We start from the raw sequence: 15,688 nt of genomic DNA, 5'->3' as shown, positions 1-15,688 counted from the left end.
CTTAATAAATGCCATATTAAAAAAAATTGCAGGTTTATTTCCCTGTGGCTGAGCATTATTTCAGTATCTGAAGTGTTTGTAGACTGTTTTCTCTATAGAGAGAGTAACGCAAGTCTGGCTGGGTTACTTAATAATGGCACTTGTTAAGCGCTTACTATGTGCAAAGCACTGTTCTAAGCACTGGGGGGGGATACAAGGTGATCAGGTTGCCCCACATGGGGCTCACAGTCTTACTCCCCATTCTACAGATGTAGTAACTGAGGCTCAGGGAAGTTCATTCATTCATTCATTCAATCGTATTTATTGAGCGCTTACTGTGTGCAGAGCACTGGACTAAGCGCTTGGGAAGTACAAGTTGGCAACATATAGAGACGGTCCCTACCCAACAGTGGGCTCACAGTCTAGAAGGGGGAGACAGAGAACAAAACAAAACATATTTACAAAATAAAATAAATAGAATAAATATGTACCAATAAAATAAATAAATAAAGTTAAGTGACTTGTCCAAGGTCACACAGCAGACACGTGGCAGAGCTGGGATCAGAACCCATGACCACTGACTCCCAAGCCCGTGCTCTTTCCACTGAGCCATGCTGCAACTTATGTCCATTCCACAGATGTGCAACTTGGGGATACATCCAGCACTGACAGCTGACATAACTCAGGATTTTTGGCCAGTCAGTCAGTCAGTTAGCCCATTGTATTTACTGAGCGCTTACTGACTTTATTATGATGGCATTTGTTAAGCGCTTACTATATGCCAAGCCCTCTCCTAAGTGCTGGGGGAGATACAAGGTAACCAGGTTGTCCCACATGGGGCCCGCGGTCTTCCTGACTCCACCACATATCTGCTGTGTGACCTTGGGCAAGTCACTTAACTTCTCTGAGCCTCAGTTACCTCATCTGGAAAATGGGGGTGAAGACTGTGAGCCCCACGGGGGACCACTTGATTACCTTGTATCCCTTCCCCAGTGCTTAGAACAGTGCTCTGCACATAGTAAGCGCTTAACAAATGCCATCATCATTATTATTATTAATCCCCGTTTTCCAGATGAGGTCACTGAGGCCCAGAGAAGTGAAGTGACTTGCCCAAAGTCACCCAGCTGACAAGTGGTGGAACCGGGATTAGAACCCATGACCTCTGACTCCCAAGCCCGGGCTCTTTCCACTGAACAACGCCGCAGGGATGTTCTGAAGCGGGGGTGTCCATGGAGTCACTCTGGGTCAGAAGCGACTCGACAGCATTTGAAGAACTGTGTGCAGAGCACTGTACTGTGGAACAATAGAACAGACGTGTTTCCTGCCCACAATGAGCTTACAGTCTAGAGGGGGAGAAGGACATTAATAGAAATAAATAAATGGCAGATAGGGACAAAAGTGCTGTGGGGCTGGGGGGAGGAGGAGGGATGAATAAAGGGAACCAGTCAGGGTGAGGCCTAAGGGAGTGGGAGAAGAGGAAGTGGAGGCGGGGAGGGTTGGATGGGGAATAATAATAATAATAATAATTGGCATTTGTTAAGCGCTTACTATGTGCAAAGCACTGTTCTAAGCACTGGGGAGGATACCGGCTGATCAGGTTGTCCCACGTGGGGCTCACAGTCTTAATCCCCATTTTACAGATGAGGTCACTGAGGCTCAGAGAAGTGAAGTGACTTGCCCAAGATCACACAGCAGACCTGTGGTGGAGTCGGGATTCGAACCCATGACCTCTGACTCCAAAGCTCGGGCTCTTTCCACTGAGCCATGCTGCTTCTCCAAGGGAAGGCCCCTTGGAGAAGATACACTTTCAGTAAGACTTTGAATGAGGGGAGAGCCACTGTCTGTTGGATATGATGGGGAGGGCGTTCCAGGCCAGAAGCAGGATTTGGGAAAGAGGTCGGCGGCTAGATAGATAATAACAATAATAATAATAATGGCATTTGTTAAGTGCTTACTATGTGCAAAGCACTGTTCTAAGCGCTGGGGAGGTTACAAGGTGATCATATTCTGTCCTAATCCTCCTCGACCTCTCAGCTGCCTTTGACACTGTGGACCACCCCCTTCTCCTCAACACGCTATCTGACCTCGGCTTCACAGACTCCGTCCTCTCCTGGTTCTCCTCTTATCTCTCCGGTTGTTCTTTCTCAGTCTCTTTTTCAGGCTCCTCCTCCCCCTCCCATCCCCTTACTGTGGGGGTTCCCCAAGGTTCAGTGCTTGGTCCCCTTCTGTTTTCAATCTACACTCACTCCCTTGGTGACCTCATTCGCTCCCACGGCTTCAACTATCATCTCTACGCTGATGACACCCAGATCTACATCTCTGCCCCTGCTCTCTCCCCCTCCCTCCAGGCTCACATCTCCTCCTGCCTTCAGGACATCTCCATCTGGATGTCCGCCCGCCACCTAAAGCTCAACATGTCGAAGACTGAGCTCCTTGTCTTCCCTCCCAAACCTTGTCCTCTCCCTGACTTTCCCATCTCTGTTGATGGCACTACCATCCTTCCCGTCTCACAAGCCCGCAACCTTGGTGTCATCCTCGACTCCGCTCTCTCATTCACCCCTCACATCCAAGCCGTCACCAAAACCTGCCGGTCTCAGCTCCGCAACATTGCCAAGATCCGCCCTTTCCTCTCCATCCAAACCGCTACCCTGCTCATTCAAGCTCTCACCCTATCCCGTCTGGACTATTGCATCAGCCTTCTCTCTGATCTCCCATCCTCGTGTCTCTCTCCACTTCAATCCATACTTCATGCTGCTGCCCGTATTATCTTTGTCCAGAAACGCTCTGGGCATATTACTCCCCTCCTCAAAAATCTCCAGTGGCTACCGATCAATCTGCGCATCAGGCAGAAACTCCTCACCCTGGGCTTCAAGGCTCTCCATCCCCTCGCCCCCTCCTACCTCACCTCCCTTCTCTCCTTCTCCCGCCCAGCCCGCACCCTCCGCTCCTCCGCCGCTAATCTCCTCACCGTTAGGCCTCGTTCTCGCCTGTCCCGCCATCGACCCCCGGCCGACGTCATCCCCCGGGCCTGGAATGCCCTCCCTCTGCCCCTCTGCCAAGCTAGCTCTCTTCCTCCCTTCAAGGCCCTGCTGAGAGCTCACCTCCTCCAGGAGGCCTTCCCAGAATGAGCCCCTTCCTTCCTCTCCCCCTCGTCCCCCTCTCCATCCCCCCATCTTACCTCCTTCCCTTCCCCACAGCACCTGTATATATGTATATATGGTTGTACATATTTATTACTCTATTTATTTATTTATTTATTTATTTTACTTGTACATTTCTATCCTATTTATTTTATTTTGTTGGTATGTTTGGTTCTGTTCTCTGTCTCCCCCTTTTAGACTGTGAGCCCACTGTTGGGTAGGGACTGTCTCTACGTGTTGCCAATTTGTACTTCCCAAGCGCTTAGTACAGTGCTCTGCACATAGTAAGCGCTCAGTAAATACGATTGATTGTTGATTGATTGATCAGGTTGTCCTGGGTTGGGGGGTCTCACAGTTTTAATCCCCATTTTACAGATGAGGTCACTGAGGCTCAGAGAAGTGAAGTGACTTGCCCAAAGTCACACAGCTGACAATTGGCAGAGCTGGGATTTGAGCCCATGACCTCTGACTCCAAAGCCTGGGCTCTTTTCCACTGAGCCACGCTGCTTCTCTGAGATGAGATCGAGGTAGAGTGAAAACGGTGGCATTAGAGGAGCGAAGTGTGCCGATTGGGTTGTAGAAGAGCAGCCCCATCCCAGAGTTACATCCAATTACTGTCAAGAAATAATAATGATAATAATGATGGTATTTGTTAAGCGCTTACTATGTGTGAAGCACTGTTCTAAGCGCTGGGGGATACAAGGTGATAGGGTTGTCCCACGTGGGGCTCACAGTCTTCATCCCCATTTTACAGATGAGGGAACTGAGGCACAGAGAAGTGAAGTGGCTTGTGCAAGATCACACAGCTGACAAGTGGCAGAGCCTGGATTCGAACCCATGATCTCTGACTCCCAAGCCCCCACTCTTTCCACTGAGCCATGCTGCTTCTCTCTCTCTCTCTCTCTCTCTCTCTCTCTCTCTCTCTCTCTCTCTCTCTCTCTCTCTCTCTCTCTCTCTCTCTCTCTCTCTCTCTCTCTCTCTCTCTCTCTCTCTCTCTCTCTCTCTCTCTCTCTCTCTCTCTCTCTCTCTCTACCTTCCCTGTTCCGAGCAGCATTCCTACCCTCCTTGTATCCCAAATAATAATAATAATTTTAAATTATTTAAATATTATTTCAAATTATTTAAAATATTTATAATATAACATTAAACCCTCCACCTCTTCTGCCTCTCTGTTGTGCTCCAGTATTTTTTTTTAAAAGTGCTGTTCCGTACATTCAACTCCATTCTCAGACCCCTGGTTCCTCCCCCTCCTCCTTCCCTCACCCGCAACTATCTGGTCTCCTACTTCATTAACAAAATTAAATCCATCAGGTCCGACCTCCCCAAAGTCACTCCCCCCGCTTCTCCAACCCCCCGGCTCTCAATGCTCTCCGCTACTCTCCCATCCTTCCCAGCAGTATCCTCAGAGGAGCTCTCCTCCTTCCTCTCAAGTGCTACTCCGGCCACCTATGCTTCTGACCCCATTCTCTCTCATCTCATGAAATCTCTCGCTCCATCCCTTCTCCCCTCCTTAAATTCCATCTTCAACCGCTCACTCTCCACTGGTTCCTTCCCCTCTGCCTTCAAACATGACCATGTCTCTCCCATCCTAAAAAAACCCTCTCTTGACCCCACCTCACCTTCTAGTTATCGTCCCATCTCTCTCCTACCATTCCTTTCCAAACTCCTTGAACGAGTCATCTACTCGCGCTGCCTCGAATTCTTCAACACCAACTCTCTCCTCCACCCCCTCCAGTCTGGCTTCCGTCCCCTACATTCTACAGAAACTGCCCTCTCAAAGGTCACCAATGACCTCCTGCTTGCCAAATCCAACGGCTCATACTCCATCCTAATCCTCCTCGACCTCTCAGCTGCCTTCGACACTGTGGCCCACCCCCTTCTCCTCAATACGCTATCCGACCTTGGCTTCACAGACTCCGTCCTCTCCTGGTTCTCCTCTTATCTCTCCGGTCATTCATTCTCAGTCTCTTTTGCAGGCTCCTCCTCCCCCTCCAATCCCCTTACTGTGGGGGTTCCCCAAGGTTCAGTGCTTGGTCCCCTTCTGTTCTCGATCTACACGCACTCCCTCGGTGACCTCATTCGCTCCCACGGCTTCAACTATCATTTCTGTGCTGATGACATCCAGATCTACATCTCTGCCCTTGCTCGCTCTCCCTCCCTCCAGGCTCACATCTCCTCCTGCCTTCAGGACATCTCCATCTGGATGTCTGCCCGCCACCTGAAACTCAACATGTCCAAGACTGAACTCCTTGTCTTCCCTCCCAAACCCTGTCCTCTCCCTGACTTTCCCATCTCTGTTGACGGCACCACCATCCTTCCCATCTCACAAGCCCGCAACCTTGGTGTCATCCTCGACTCCGCTCTCTCATTCACCCCTCACATCCAAGCCGTCACCAAAACCTGCCGGTCTCAGCTCCGCAACATTGCCAAGATCCGCCCTTTCCTCTCCATCCATACCGCTACCCTGCTCGTTCAAGCTCTCATCCTATCCCGTCTGGACTACTGCATCAGCCTTCTCTCTGATCTCCCATCCTCATGTCTCTCCCCACTTCAATCCATACTTCACGCTGCTGCCTGGATTGTCTTTGTCCAAAAACGCTCTGGGCATGTTACTCCCGTCCTCAAAAATCTCCAGTGGCTACCAATCAGTCTGCGCATCAGGCAGAAACTCCTCACCCTGGGCTTCAAGGCTGTCCATCCCCTCGCCCCCTCCTACCTCACCTCCCTTCTCTCCTTCTCCCGCCCAGCCCGCACCCTCCACTCCTCCGCCACTAATCTCCTCACCGTACCTCGCTCTCGCCTGTCCCGCCATCGACCCCCGGCCCACCTCCTCCCCCAGGCCTGGAATGCCCTCCCTCTGCCCATCCACCAAGCTAGCACTCTTCCTCCCTTCAAGGCCCTACTGAGAGCTCAGCTCCTCCAGGAGGCCTTCCCAGACTCAGCCCCTTCTTTCCTGTCCCCCTCGCACCCCTCTCCATCCCCCCATCTTACCTCCTTCCCTTCCCCACAGCACCTGTATATATGTTTGTACATATTTATTACTCTATTTATTTATTTATTTATTTATTTTACTTGTACATATCTATTCTATTTTATTTTGTTAGTATGTTTGGTTTTGTTCTCTGTCTCCCCCTTTTATACTGTGAGCCCACTGTTGGGTAAGGACTGTCTCTATATGTTGCCAACTTGTACTTCCCAAGCGCTTAGTACAGTGCTCTGCACAAAGTAAGCGCTCAATAAATACGATTGATTGATTAATTGATTGATTGATACCCAGGGCTTTTGCTGCTACAAGCCCTCAATAATAATAATAATAATAATAATAATGGCATTTGTTAAGCACTTACTATGTGCAAAGCACTGTTCTAAGCACTGGGGGAGCTACAAGGTGATCAGGTTGTCCTACGGGGGGCTCACAGTCTTCATCCCCATTTTACAGGTGAGGTAACTGAGGCTCAGGCACAGGTGCAACATTACCGCCGGATGCCACAAATCAAATCCTCGAGTTCATTTTCCGTTTGCTCTTTCGTTAAATATTAATGCGGTTTCCCCTCTTCCCCTCCCCCGGCAGAGGGGTTTGCACCCAGGCCCCGTGTTACTGTATCATCATGGAGTATTGTGCCCACGGACAACTCTACGAGGTCCTGAGGGCGGGACGCAAAATCACCCCCCGGCTCCTGGTGGACTGGTCCACGGGGATCGCCAGTGGAATGAATTACCTGCACCTTCATAAAATCATCCACCGGGATCTCAAGTCACCCAAGTAAGTTCCCCCTCAGATGCGCTACTATTGTTTTGTTGCTTTAAAATGAGAAATTCTGCCGGCCGGAATTCATTCAGTTGTATTTATTGAGCGCCTACGGTGTGCGGAGCACTGTCCTAAGTGCTCCGTGTTCAGAATTGTGTTCAGAAGATGACCGAGCCTGAGAAGCAGCATGGCAGAGTGGACGGAGGAGCTCTAATTCCGGCCGCTCCGCATGTCCGCTGGGTGACCCTGGACAAGTCTCTTCTCTCTACTTCAGTCACCTCATCTGTAAAATGGGGATTGAAACTGTGAGTCCCACGTGGGACAGGGACTGTGTCCAACCGTACGTGCTGGTATCCACCCCAGTGCTTAGTACGGTGCCTGGCACATAGTAAGCGCGTAACAAATACCACAGTTATTATTGTTATTCTGTTGAAAAAACAATGAAGGATTTGTCTGTTTTCTTATGAGCACTAATGCATTCTGCCTTGTAGGCCAGTTGGGGACAGGAAAATGTGCCACATGAAGTTTTTGAAGGAATTCAGCACTAAAGGGTTGATAAGCATTTGAGGTCAGGCAGACAGGGTGGGTTTTTTTTTTTTCCCTGAAGATCAGTATTTACCTTGATTGGCTGTTTAGTCCATCCAATTTCTAGCTGCCACCAGTTACTAATGGCTGCTTCCCTCTCCTGTCACCAGCTAATCATTAATAATCATTATGGTATTTATTAAGTGCTCACTGTGCATTTATTAAGGCACTCAACAAAACGTTGTGGTAGACACAAGATTATTAGACCAGATGCAATCCCCGTCCCATGTGGGGCTCACGGTCTTAATCCCCATTTTACAGATGAGATAACTGAGGTCCCGAGAAGTGAAGTGCCTTGCCCAAGTTCACACAGCGGACGAGCGGTGGAGCCGGGATTAGAAGCCGGGTCCTTCGGACTCGCGGGCCAATGATCTATCCACTGTTTTCTTTGTCTGTTTTCTTATGAGCAGTAACACGTTCTGCCTTGTAGGCCAGCTGGGGACAGGAAAATGTGCCACAGGAAGTTTTTGAAGGAATTCAGCACTAGAGGGTTGATAAGCATTTGAAGTCAGGCAGACAGGGTGGGATTTTTTTTTCCCTGAAGATCAGTATTTATGTGCATACTCCTTGATTAGCTGTTCAGTCCATCCAATTTCTAGTTGCCACTGGTTACTAATCGCTGCTTCCCTCTCCTGCCACCAGCTAATCATTAATAATCATTATGGTATTTATTAAGTGCTCACTGTGCATTTATTAAGGCACTCAACACAACATTGTGGTAGATACAAGATTATTAGACCAGATGCAATCCCCGTCCCATGTGGGGCTCACAGTCTTAATCCCCATTTTACAGATCAATCAATCAATCAATCAATCGTATTTATTGAGCACTTACTGTGTGCAGAGCACTGTACTAAGCGCTTGGGAAGTACAAGTTGGCGACATATAGAGACAGTCCCTGAGGCCCAGAGAAGTGAAGTGACTTGCCCAAGTTCACACAGCGGACGAGCGGTGGAGCCGGGATTAGAAGCCGGGTCCTTCGGACTCCCGGGCCCATAATCTATCCCCTAGGGCGTGATACTTCTCCCATCTCAAGCGCTGGGGTAGATATGAAGTAATCAAGTTGGACATGATCCCTGTCAATCAATCAATCAATCAATCGTATTTATTGAGCGCTTACTGTGTGCAGAGCACTGTACTAAGCGCTTGGGAAGTCCAAGTTGGCAACATATAGAGACAGTCCCTACCCAACAGTGGGCTCACGGTCTAAAAGGGGGAGACAGAGATCAAAACCAAACATACTAACATATAAGGCTCACAGTCTTCATCCCCATTTTACAAATGAGTTAACTGAGGCACTGAGAATTGACGTGAGTTGCTCAAGATCACATAGCAGACAAGAGGCGGAGCCAGGATTAGAAAGATAATAATGATGGTATTTGTTAAGCGCTTACTATGTGCCAAGCATTGTTCTAAGCACTGGGGTAGATACAGCGTGATCAGGTTGGCCCACGTTGGGCTCACGGACTTAATCCCCATTTTACAGATGAGGTAACTGAGGCCCAGAGAAGGCCCAGATTTCTAGAATCCAGGGACCACTGCCGGGCGACTGGGAAAAGTGTTGATGGCTAGAAAAGTTTGAAACCCCTTGTCAGATGAGGGGACAGGCAACAAGCCGCTTAACTTCTCTGTGCCTCAGTTACCTCATCTGTAAAATGGGGATTAAGCCTGTGAGCCCCAAGTGGGACAACCTGATCACCTTGCAGCCCCCCCCCACCAGCGCTTAGAACAGTGAATCGCACATAGTCAGCGCTTAACAAATACCACCATTACTAACGTCAGAATTTCTTGACGGGGGCGGCGGGGAGAAGGCGGGGGTTCTGGGTTCGGATCCGTGGCATGTGACTCCAATAGCATCGGTCCTATGCACTGTACAGAGTTTCCGCTGAGGTTATCTGAGGTCCTTGTCTAGTCTGGTTTAAATCAGCACAGTGGGAAATGCTTCTGTCATGCCTCTATAGAGATGCTCTCATCCCAAACGATAGATTTAAGAAGCTAAATGTTTCCCGACTCTCCGCCCAAAAAATTTCACCTAATTGCACCAAGATGCGGTAGCGTGAATACATGGTCTAACGTGAGGGGACCACTTTGACGCATCTTTATTTTATTTTTATTTATTAATTTTATTTTGTTAGTATGTTTGGTTTTGTTCTCTGTCTCCCCCTTTTAGACTGTGAGCCCACTGTTGGGTAGGGACTGTCTCTATATGTTGCCAACTTGTGCGCTCCAGTAAGCGCTCAATAAATACGATTGATTGATTGATTGATTGATTGATATAGCGCTAGGTGGAGGATAGTGCCCATCGGTGTGTCCACCCCGCTGTTCTCTGAGAAGAGCTGAGTGATCTTTATCAGGGATGTGGGTGGGGAGGACTGAACAGGCATAGTATTAGAAAGTGAATTATTCCATGTGTAGCTGCTGGACCTCCAGCCCCTTGAGGAAGTCCCTGTATATATGTATATATGTTTGTACATATTGATTACTCCATTTATGTATTTATTTTACTTCTATATATCTATTCTATTTATTTTATTTTGTTAATATGTTTGGTTTTGTTCTCTGTCTCCCCCTTCTAGTCTGTGAGCCCACTGTTGGGCAGGGACTGTCTCTATCTGTTGCCAACTTGTACTTCCCAAGCGCTTAGTCCAGTGCTCTGCACACAGTAAGCGCTCAATAAATACGATTGATTGACTGATTGATTGATTGATCTTGCTCAAGGGTCATAAATCGGAAATCCCTCATGTATATATTTCTCCCTACTTGCCCTTAGGCACGTTTGGGATTGGGGAAATGCTTTCAGAACACCAGGCCCCTAAACAGCCCTAAAGTGAAGCAGTGTGGCTCAGTGGAAAGAGCCCGGGCTTTGGAGTCAGAGGTCACGGGTTCAAATCCCGGCTCTGTCACTTAGCTGTGTGACTTTGGGCAAGTCACTTCACTTCTCTGGGTCTCAGTTCCCTCATCTGTAAAATAGGGATGAAGACTGTGAGCCCCACATGGGACAACCTGATCACCTTGTATCTACCCCAGAGCTTAGAACAGTGCTTAGCACATAGTAAGCACTTAACAAATACCAACATTAAGTGGCTGAATCGGGAGAGTACATTGTGCAGAATCCCCACCTTGCAGGGAATAGTATATAAATCAATCAATAATTATTATTATTATGGTATTTGTTAAGTGCTTACTATGTGCCGAACACTGTTCTAAGCGCTGGGGTAGATACAAGATAATAATAATAATAATAATGGCATTTTTTAAGTGCTTACTATGTGCAAAGCACTGTTCTAAGTGCTGGGGTAGATACAAGGTAATAACAATAATAGTAATAATGATAATTGCATTTGTTAAGTGTCTTCTAGACTGTGAGCCCACTGTTGGTTAGGGGCTGTCTCTATATGTTGCCAACTTGTACTTCCCAAGCACTTAGTACAGTGCTCTGCACACAGTAAGCACTCAATAAATACGATTGATTGATTGATTGATTGATTGATTGAAATCCCTAGTACAGTGGCCTTCGGGGAGAACCAAACCACTCCTGGATGCTATACTCAATATCGGGGGGCCCCAATTAGGGTCATCATTGATAATAATGGCATTTATTAAGCCATGGGGGAAGCAGCATGGCTCAGTGGAAAGAGCCCGGGCTTTGGAGTCAGAGGTCATGGGTTCTAATCCCGGCTCCGTCGCTTGTCAGCTGTGTGACTTTGGGCAACTCACTTCACTTCTCTGGGCCTCATTTACCTCATCTGTAAAATGGGGATTAAGACTGTGAGCCTCACATGGGACAACCTGATCACCTTGTATCCTCCCCAGCGCTTAGAACAGTGCTTTGCACATAGTAAGCGCTTAACAAATACCAAAATTATTAGTATTATTAAGCACTTACGATGTGCAAAGCACTGTTCTAAGTGCTGGGGAGGTTACAAGGTGATCAGGTCGCTCCACGGGGGGCTCAAAGTCTTAATCCCCATTTTGCAGATGAGGGAACTGAGGCACAGAGAAGTTGTTTCAGTGTCATTGGGTGGAAATGGATGAGTTTGAGCCTGTGTGAAGCTACCGTTTGTTGGGCTACTCTAAAAACGAAACTGCTGCTTTGCTATTAACGTTTAGGACGCTACTGTGGCTCCAAGCGAGAGGGGGGCCAGTGTTTCCTAGAGAAAAGATCACAGATCTGAGAGTCAGAAGGTCATGAGTTCTAATCCTGGCTCTGCCACTTGTTTGCTGTGTGACCTTGGGCAAGTCGCTTCACTTCTCTGGGCCTCAGTTACCTCCTCTGTAAAATGGGGATTTAGATTGGGAGCTCCACGTGGGCAGAGACCGTGACCAATCTGATTACCTTGTATTCATTCATTCAATCGTATTTATTGAGCACTTACCTTGTGCAGAGCACTGTACTAAGCGCTTGGGAAGTACAAGTTGGCAACATATAGAGACGGTCCCTACCCAACAACAGGCTCACAGTGTAGAAGCGGGAGACAGAGAACAAACCAAAGCAAGTAGACAGGTGTCAATACCGACAGAATAGATAAATAGAATTATAGATATATACACATCATTAATAAGAAAGCATTAAAAGAAGCAGCGTGGCTCAGTGGAAAGAGCCAAGGCTTTGGCGTCAGAGGTCACGGGTTCAAATCCTGCCTCCACCAATTGCCTGCTGTGTGACCTTGGGCAAGTCACTTAACTTCTCTGTGCCTCAGTTCCTTCATCTGTAAAATGGGGGTTAAGACTGTGAGCCCCCCGTGGGGTAACCTGATCTCCTTGTAACCTCCCAGCGCTTAGAACAGTGCTTTACACATAGTAAGCGCTGAATAAATGCCATTATTATATAAGAGAAGCAGCGTGGCTCAGTGGAAAGAGCCCAGGCTTTGGAGTCAGAGGTCACGGGTCCAAATCCCAGCTCTGCCACATGTCTGCTGTGTGACCTTGGGCAAGTCACTTAGCTTCTCGGAGCCTCAGTTACCTCATCTGTAAAATGGGGATGATGACTGTGAGCCCCATGCGGGACAACCTGATCACCTTGTATCCCCCAGCGCTTAGAAAAGTGCTTTGCAGATAGTAAGTGCTTAACAATCAATCAATCAATCAATCAATCATATTTATTGAGCGCTTACTGTGTGCAGAGCACTGTACTAAGCCCTTGGGAAGTACAAGTTGGCAACATATAGAGACAGTCCCTACCCAACAGTGGGCTCACAGTCTAGAAGGGGGAGACAGAGAACAAAACCAAACATATTAACAAAATAAAATAAATAGAATAGATATGTACAAGTAACATAAATAAATAAATAGAGTAATCATAGAGTAATAAATAAATAGAGTAATAGTAAGCGCTTAATAAATGCCATCATCATTATTGTTATTACTTCCCAAGCGCTTAGTCCAGTGCTCTGCACACAGTAAGCGCTCAATAAATGCGATTGAGTGAATGAATTATTATTAATAATAAAATAATTAGAGTAATAAATATGTACAAATATACACAAGTGGTTGTGTCTACCCCAGTGCTCAGAACAGCATTTGGCACGGAGGAAGCTATATTAATAGGAAGAAATACTAAAATTTTCCCAGTTGCGTTTTTCTTCGGGCCTAAATGCCGCGTGTTTTTCTCCTCTTAGCGTATTAGTCACTCACACCGATGCAGTCAAGATTTCAGATTTTGGCACTTCGAAAGAACTCAGCGATAAAAGTACCAAAATGTCCTTCGCTGGCACGGTGGCATGGATGGCACCAGAGGTGATTCGCAACGAGCCCGTCTCGGAGAAAGTGGATATCTGGTGAGATCATTGCAAAACCGCGTCTTCTCACTCTTCTCTCCTTCAATGCCCTCTCGGTATTCTTCGGTATATACGCAAGCGCTTGCGTATATTTGTACATATTTATTCCTCTAATTATTTTATTAATCATGTGTACATATCTATAATTCTATTTATCTATTCTGTTGGTATTGGCACCCATCTACTTGTTCTGTTGTCCGTCTCTCCCTTCTAGACTGTGAGCCCGTTGTTGGGTAGGAACCGTCTCTATACGTTGCCGAATTGTACTTCCCGAGCGCTTAGTACAGTGCTCTGCACACGGTAAGCGCTCAATAAATGCCAAAGGGCGAAGGACTCTGTATGTTGCCAATTTGTACTTCCCAAGCGCTTAGTACAGTGCTCTGCACATAGTAAGCGCTCAATAAATACGATTGATGATGATGACTGCGCTGTGCTTGAGTGTCTAGGGAACCCATTGTAAAAAGACAGCGGAGTTTGAGGAACTATGAGGAAATCAAACAGACTTAAGAAGGAATAAAAAATGTATTTTTTTGGATAAATACCAGCAGATGGAAAAACAGGCTAGACCTAAAGGGTTCTCATATTTTTGAATTCTCAGTAAAACTAACAGAAATAAAATAGTTCAAAATCAGCATCTAGGCATCCCTCTAGAATGTAAGCTCGTTATGGGCAGGGAATGTATCTGCTAATTCTGTTGTATTGTACTCTCCCAAACACTTAGAACAGTGCTCTGCACGTACTAAGCACTTAATAAGTACCACTGTTTGATTGATTAATTGATCATTGGGAACAAGCATTATTTTCCTTCTTTGTCACCAGGCTGATGGAACTCAAACATCTGCTCGCAACAAATACACACAAATTCCCTTCAAAATCATCATCATCATCATCATCAATCATATTTATTGAGCGCTTACTATGTGCAGAGCACTGTACTAAGCGCTTATCAAACACAAATGCTCCCCACTGGCTAATTTTCATCGGGGTTCTCTGATTTCCTTTTAGGTCCCGCACTTATAGGCATGTATTTATTTTCATGGTGGCCCCTCTTAGAGTCCCCGGTTTCAGCAACTAAAGCGTGAAATTTAGTACCTTCCCTCTTCCGAAAAATAAGATTCCATAGAGAAGCAGCAAGGCTCGGTGGAAAGAGCCCGGGCTTGGGAGTCAGAGGTCATGGGTTCTAATCCCGGCTCCACCACTTGTCGACTGTGTTCCTCTGTGCCTCAGTTCCCTCATCTGTAAAATGGGGATTAAGACTGTGAGCCCCACAACCTGATCACCTTGTATCCCCCTCAATGGTTAAGAGGGGAAGCAGCACGGCCTAGGGGAAAGAGCACAGGCCTGGGTTTTAATCCCGGCTCAAGCACTTGTCTCCGTGACCTTGGGCAAGTCGCTTAACTTCTCCATGCCTCAGGTATCTCATCTGTAAAATGGGGATTAAGAAGCGGCGTGGCTCAGTGGAAAGAGCCCGGGCTTAGGAGTCAAAGGTCAAGGGTTCGAATCCCGGCTCCGCCACTTGTCTGATGTGTGACCTTGGGCAAGCCACTTAACTTCTCTGTGCCTCAGTTGCCTCATCTGTAAAATGGGGGTGAAGACTGTGAGCCGCATGTGGGACAACCTGATCACCTTGTATCCCCCCAGCACTTAGAACAGTGCTTTGCACATAGTAAGCGTTAGCAAATGCCGTTATTATTATTATTATTATTTGCACATGGTAAGTGCTTAACAAATACCATTATTATTATTATTATTGTTATTATTGTAACCCGAGCAGCATCTGGGGTAGTGACAGTCTATTTCTAGGGTTGGTTCCTGATCTCTTAAATGTGCAGTGTTCTCTCCCACCTGACAGGGAATGCAGTAATAATAATAATGATGGCATTTATTAAGCGCTTACTATGTGCAAAGTACTGTTCTAAGCTCTGGGGAGGTTACAAGGTGATCAGGTTGTCCCAGAGGGTGCTCACAGTCTTAATCCCCATTTTCCAGATGAGGTAACTGAGGCACAGAGAAGTGACTTGCCCAAAGTCACACAGCTGACAATTGGCAGAGCCAGGGTTTGAACCCATGACCTCTGACTCCAAAGCCTGTGCTCTTTCCACTGAGCCATGCTGCAGTAGAGACAGTTGCAGCTATTATTAGGAGGGCTGCAGGAAATGGTTTTCAAGCAGTGTGGCCTAGTGGAAAGAGCATGGATCTGGAAATCAGAGGACCTGCGTTCTAATCTTGGCTTTTCCAATTGCCTGCTGTGTGACCTTGGGCAAGTCACTTAACTTCTCTGTGCCTCTTTACCTCATCTGTAAATTGGGGATTAAGACTGTGGACCCAGGTGGGACATGGACTGTGTCCAACCTAATTATCTTGTATCTACTCCAGTGCTTAGCACAGTGCCTGGCACATAGTAAGCACTTAACAAATACCGTAAAATATTTTTTAGAAAATAATAGTATTGGTGGGAC

General features: G+C 47.1%; 1 protein-coding gene across 1 annotated transcript in view; it reads left to right on the top strand.

Moving 5' to 3' along the window:
• MAP3K13 (mitogen-activated protein kinase kinase kinase 13) overlaps nucleotides 1-15,688 on the top strand; it is a 169,834-nt gene that overhangs the window by 99,000 nt on the left and 55,146 nt on the right. Inside the window, 2 exon segments of the mRNA XM_038743278.1 lie at nucleotides 6,691-6,882; nucleotides 13,071-13,229. Of these exon segments, the coding sequence (XP_038599206.1) occupies nucleotides 6,691-6,882; nucleotides 13,071-13,229 (351 nt within the window).

This window comes from Tachyglossus aculeatus, chromosome 1 (genome assembly GCF_015852505.1).
Source record: "Tachyglossus aculeatus isolate mTacAcu1 chromosome 1, mTacAcu1.pri, whole genome shotgun sequence".
In the NCBI taxonomy this organism is placed as follows: Eukaryota; Metazoa; Chordata; class Mammalia; order Monotremata; family Tachyglossidae; genus Tachyglossus; species Tachyglossus aculeatus.
Note: the sequence above shows the minus strand (reverse complement) of the source record. Positions and strands in the feature narration are given on the sequence as shown.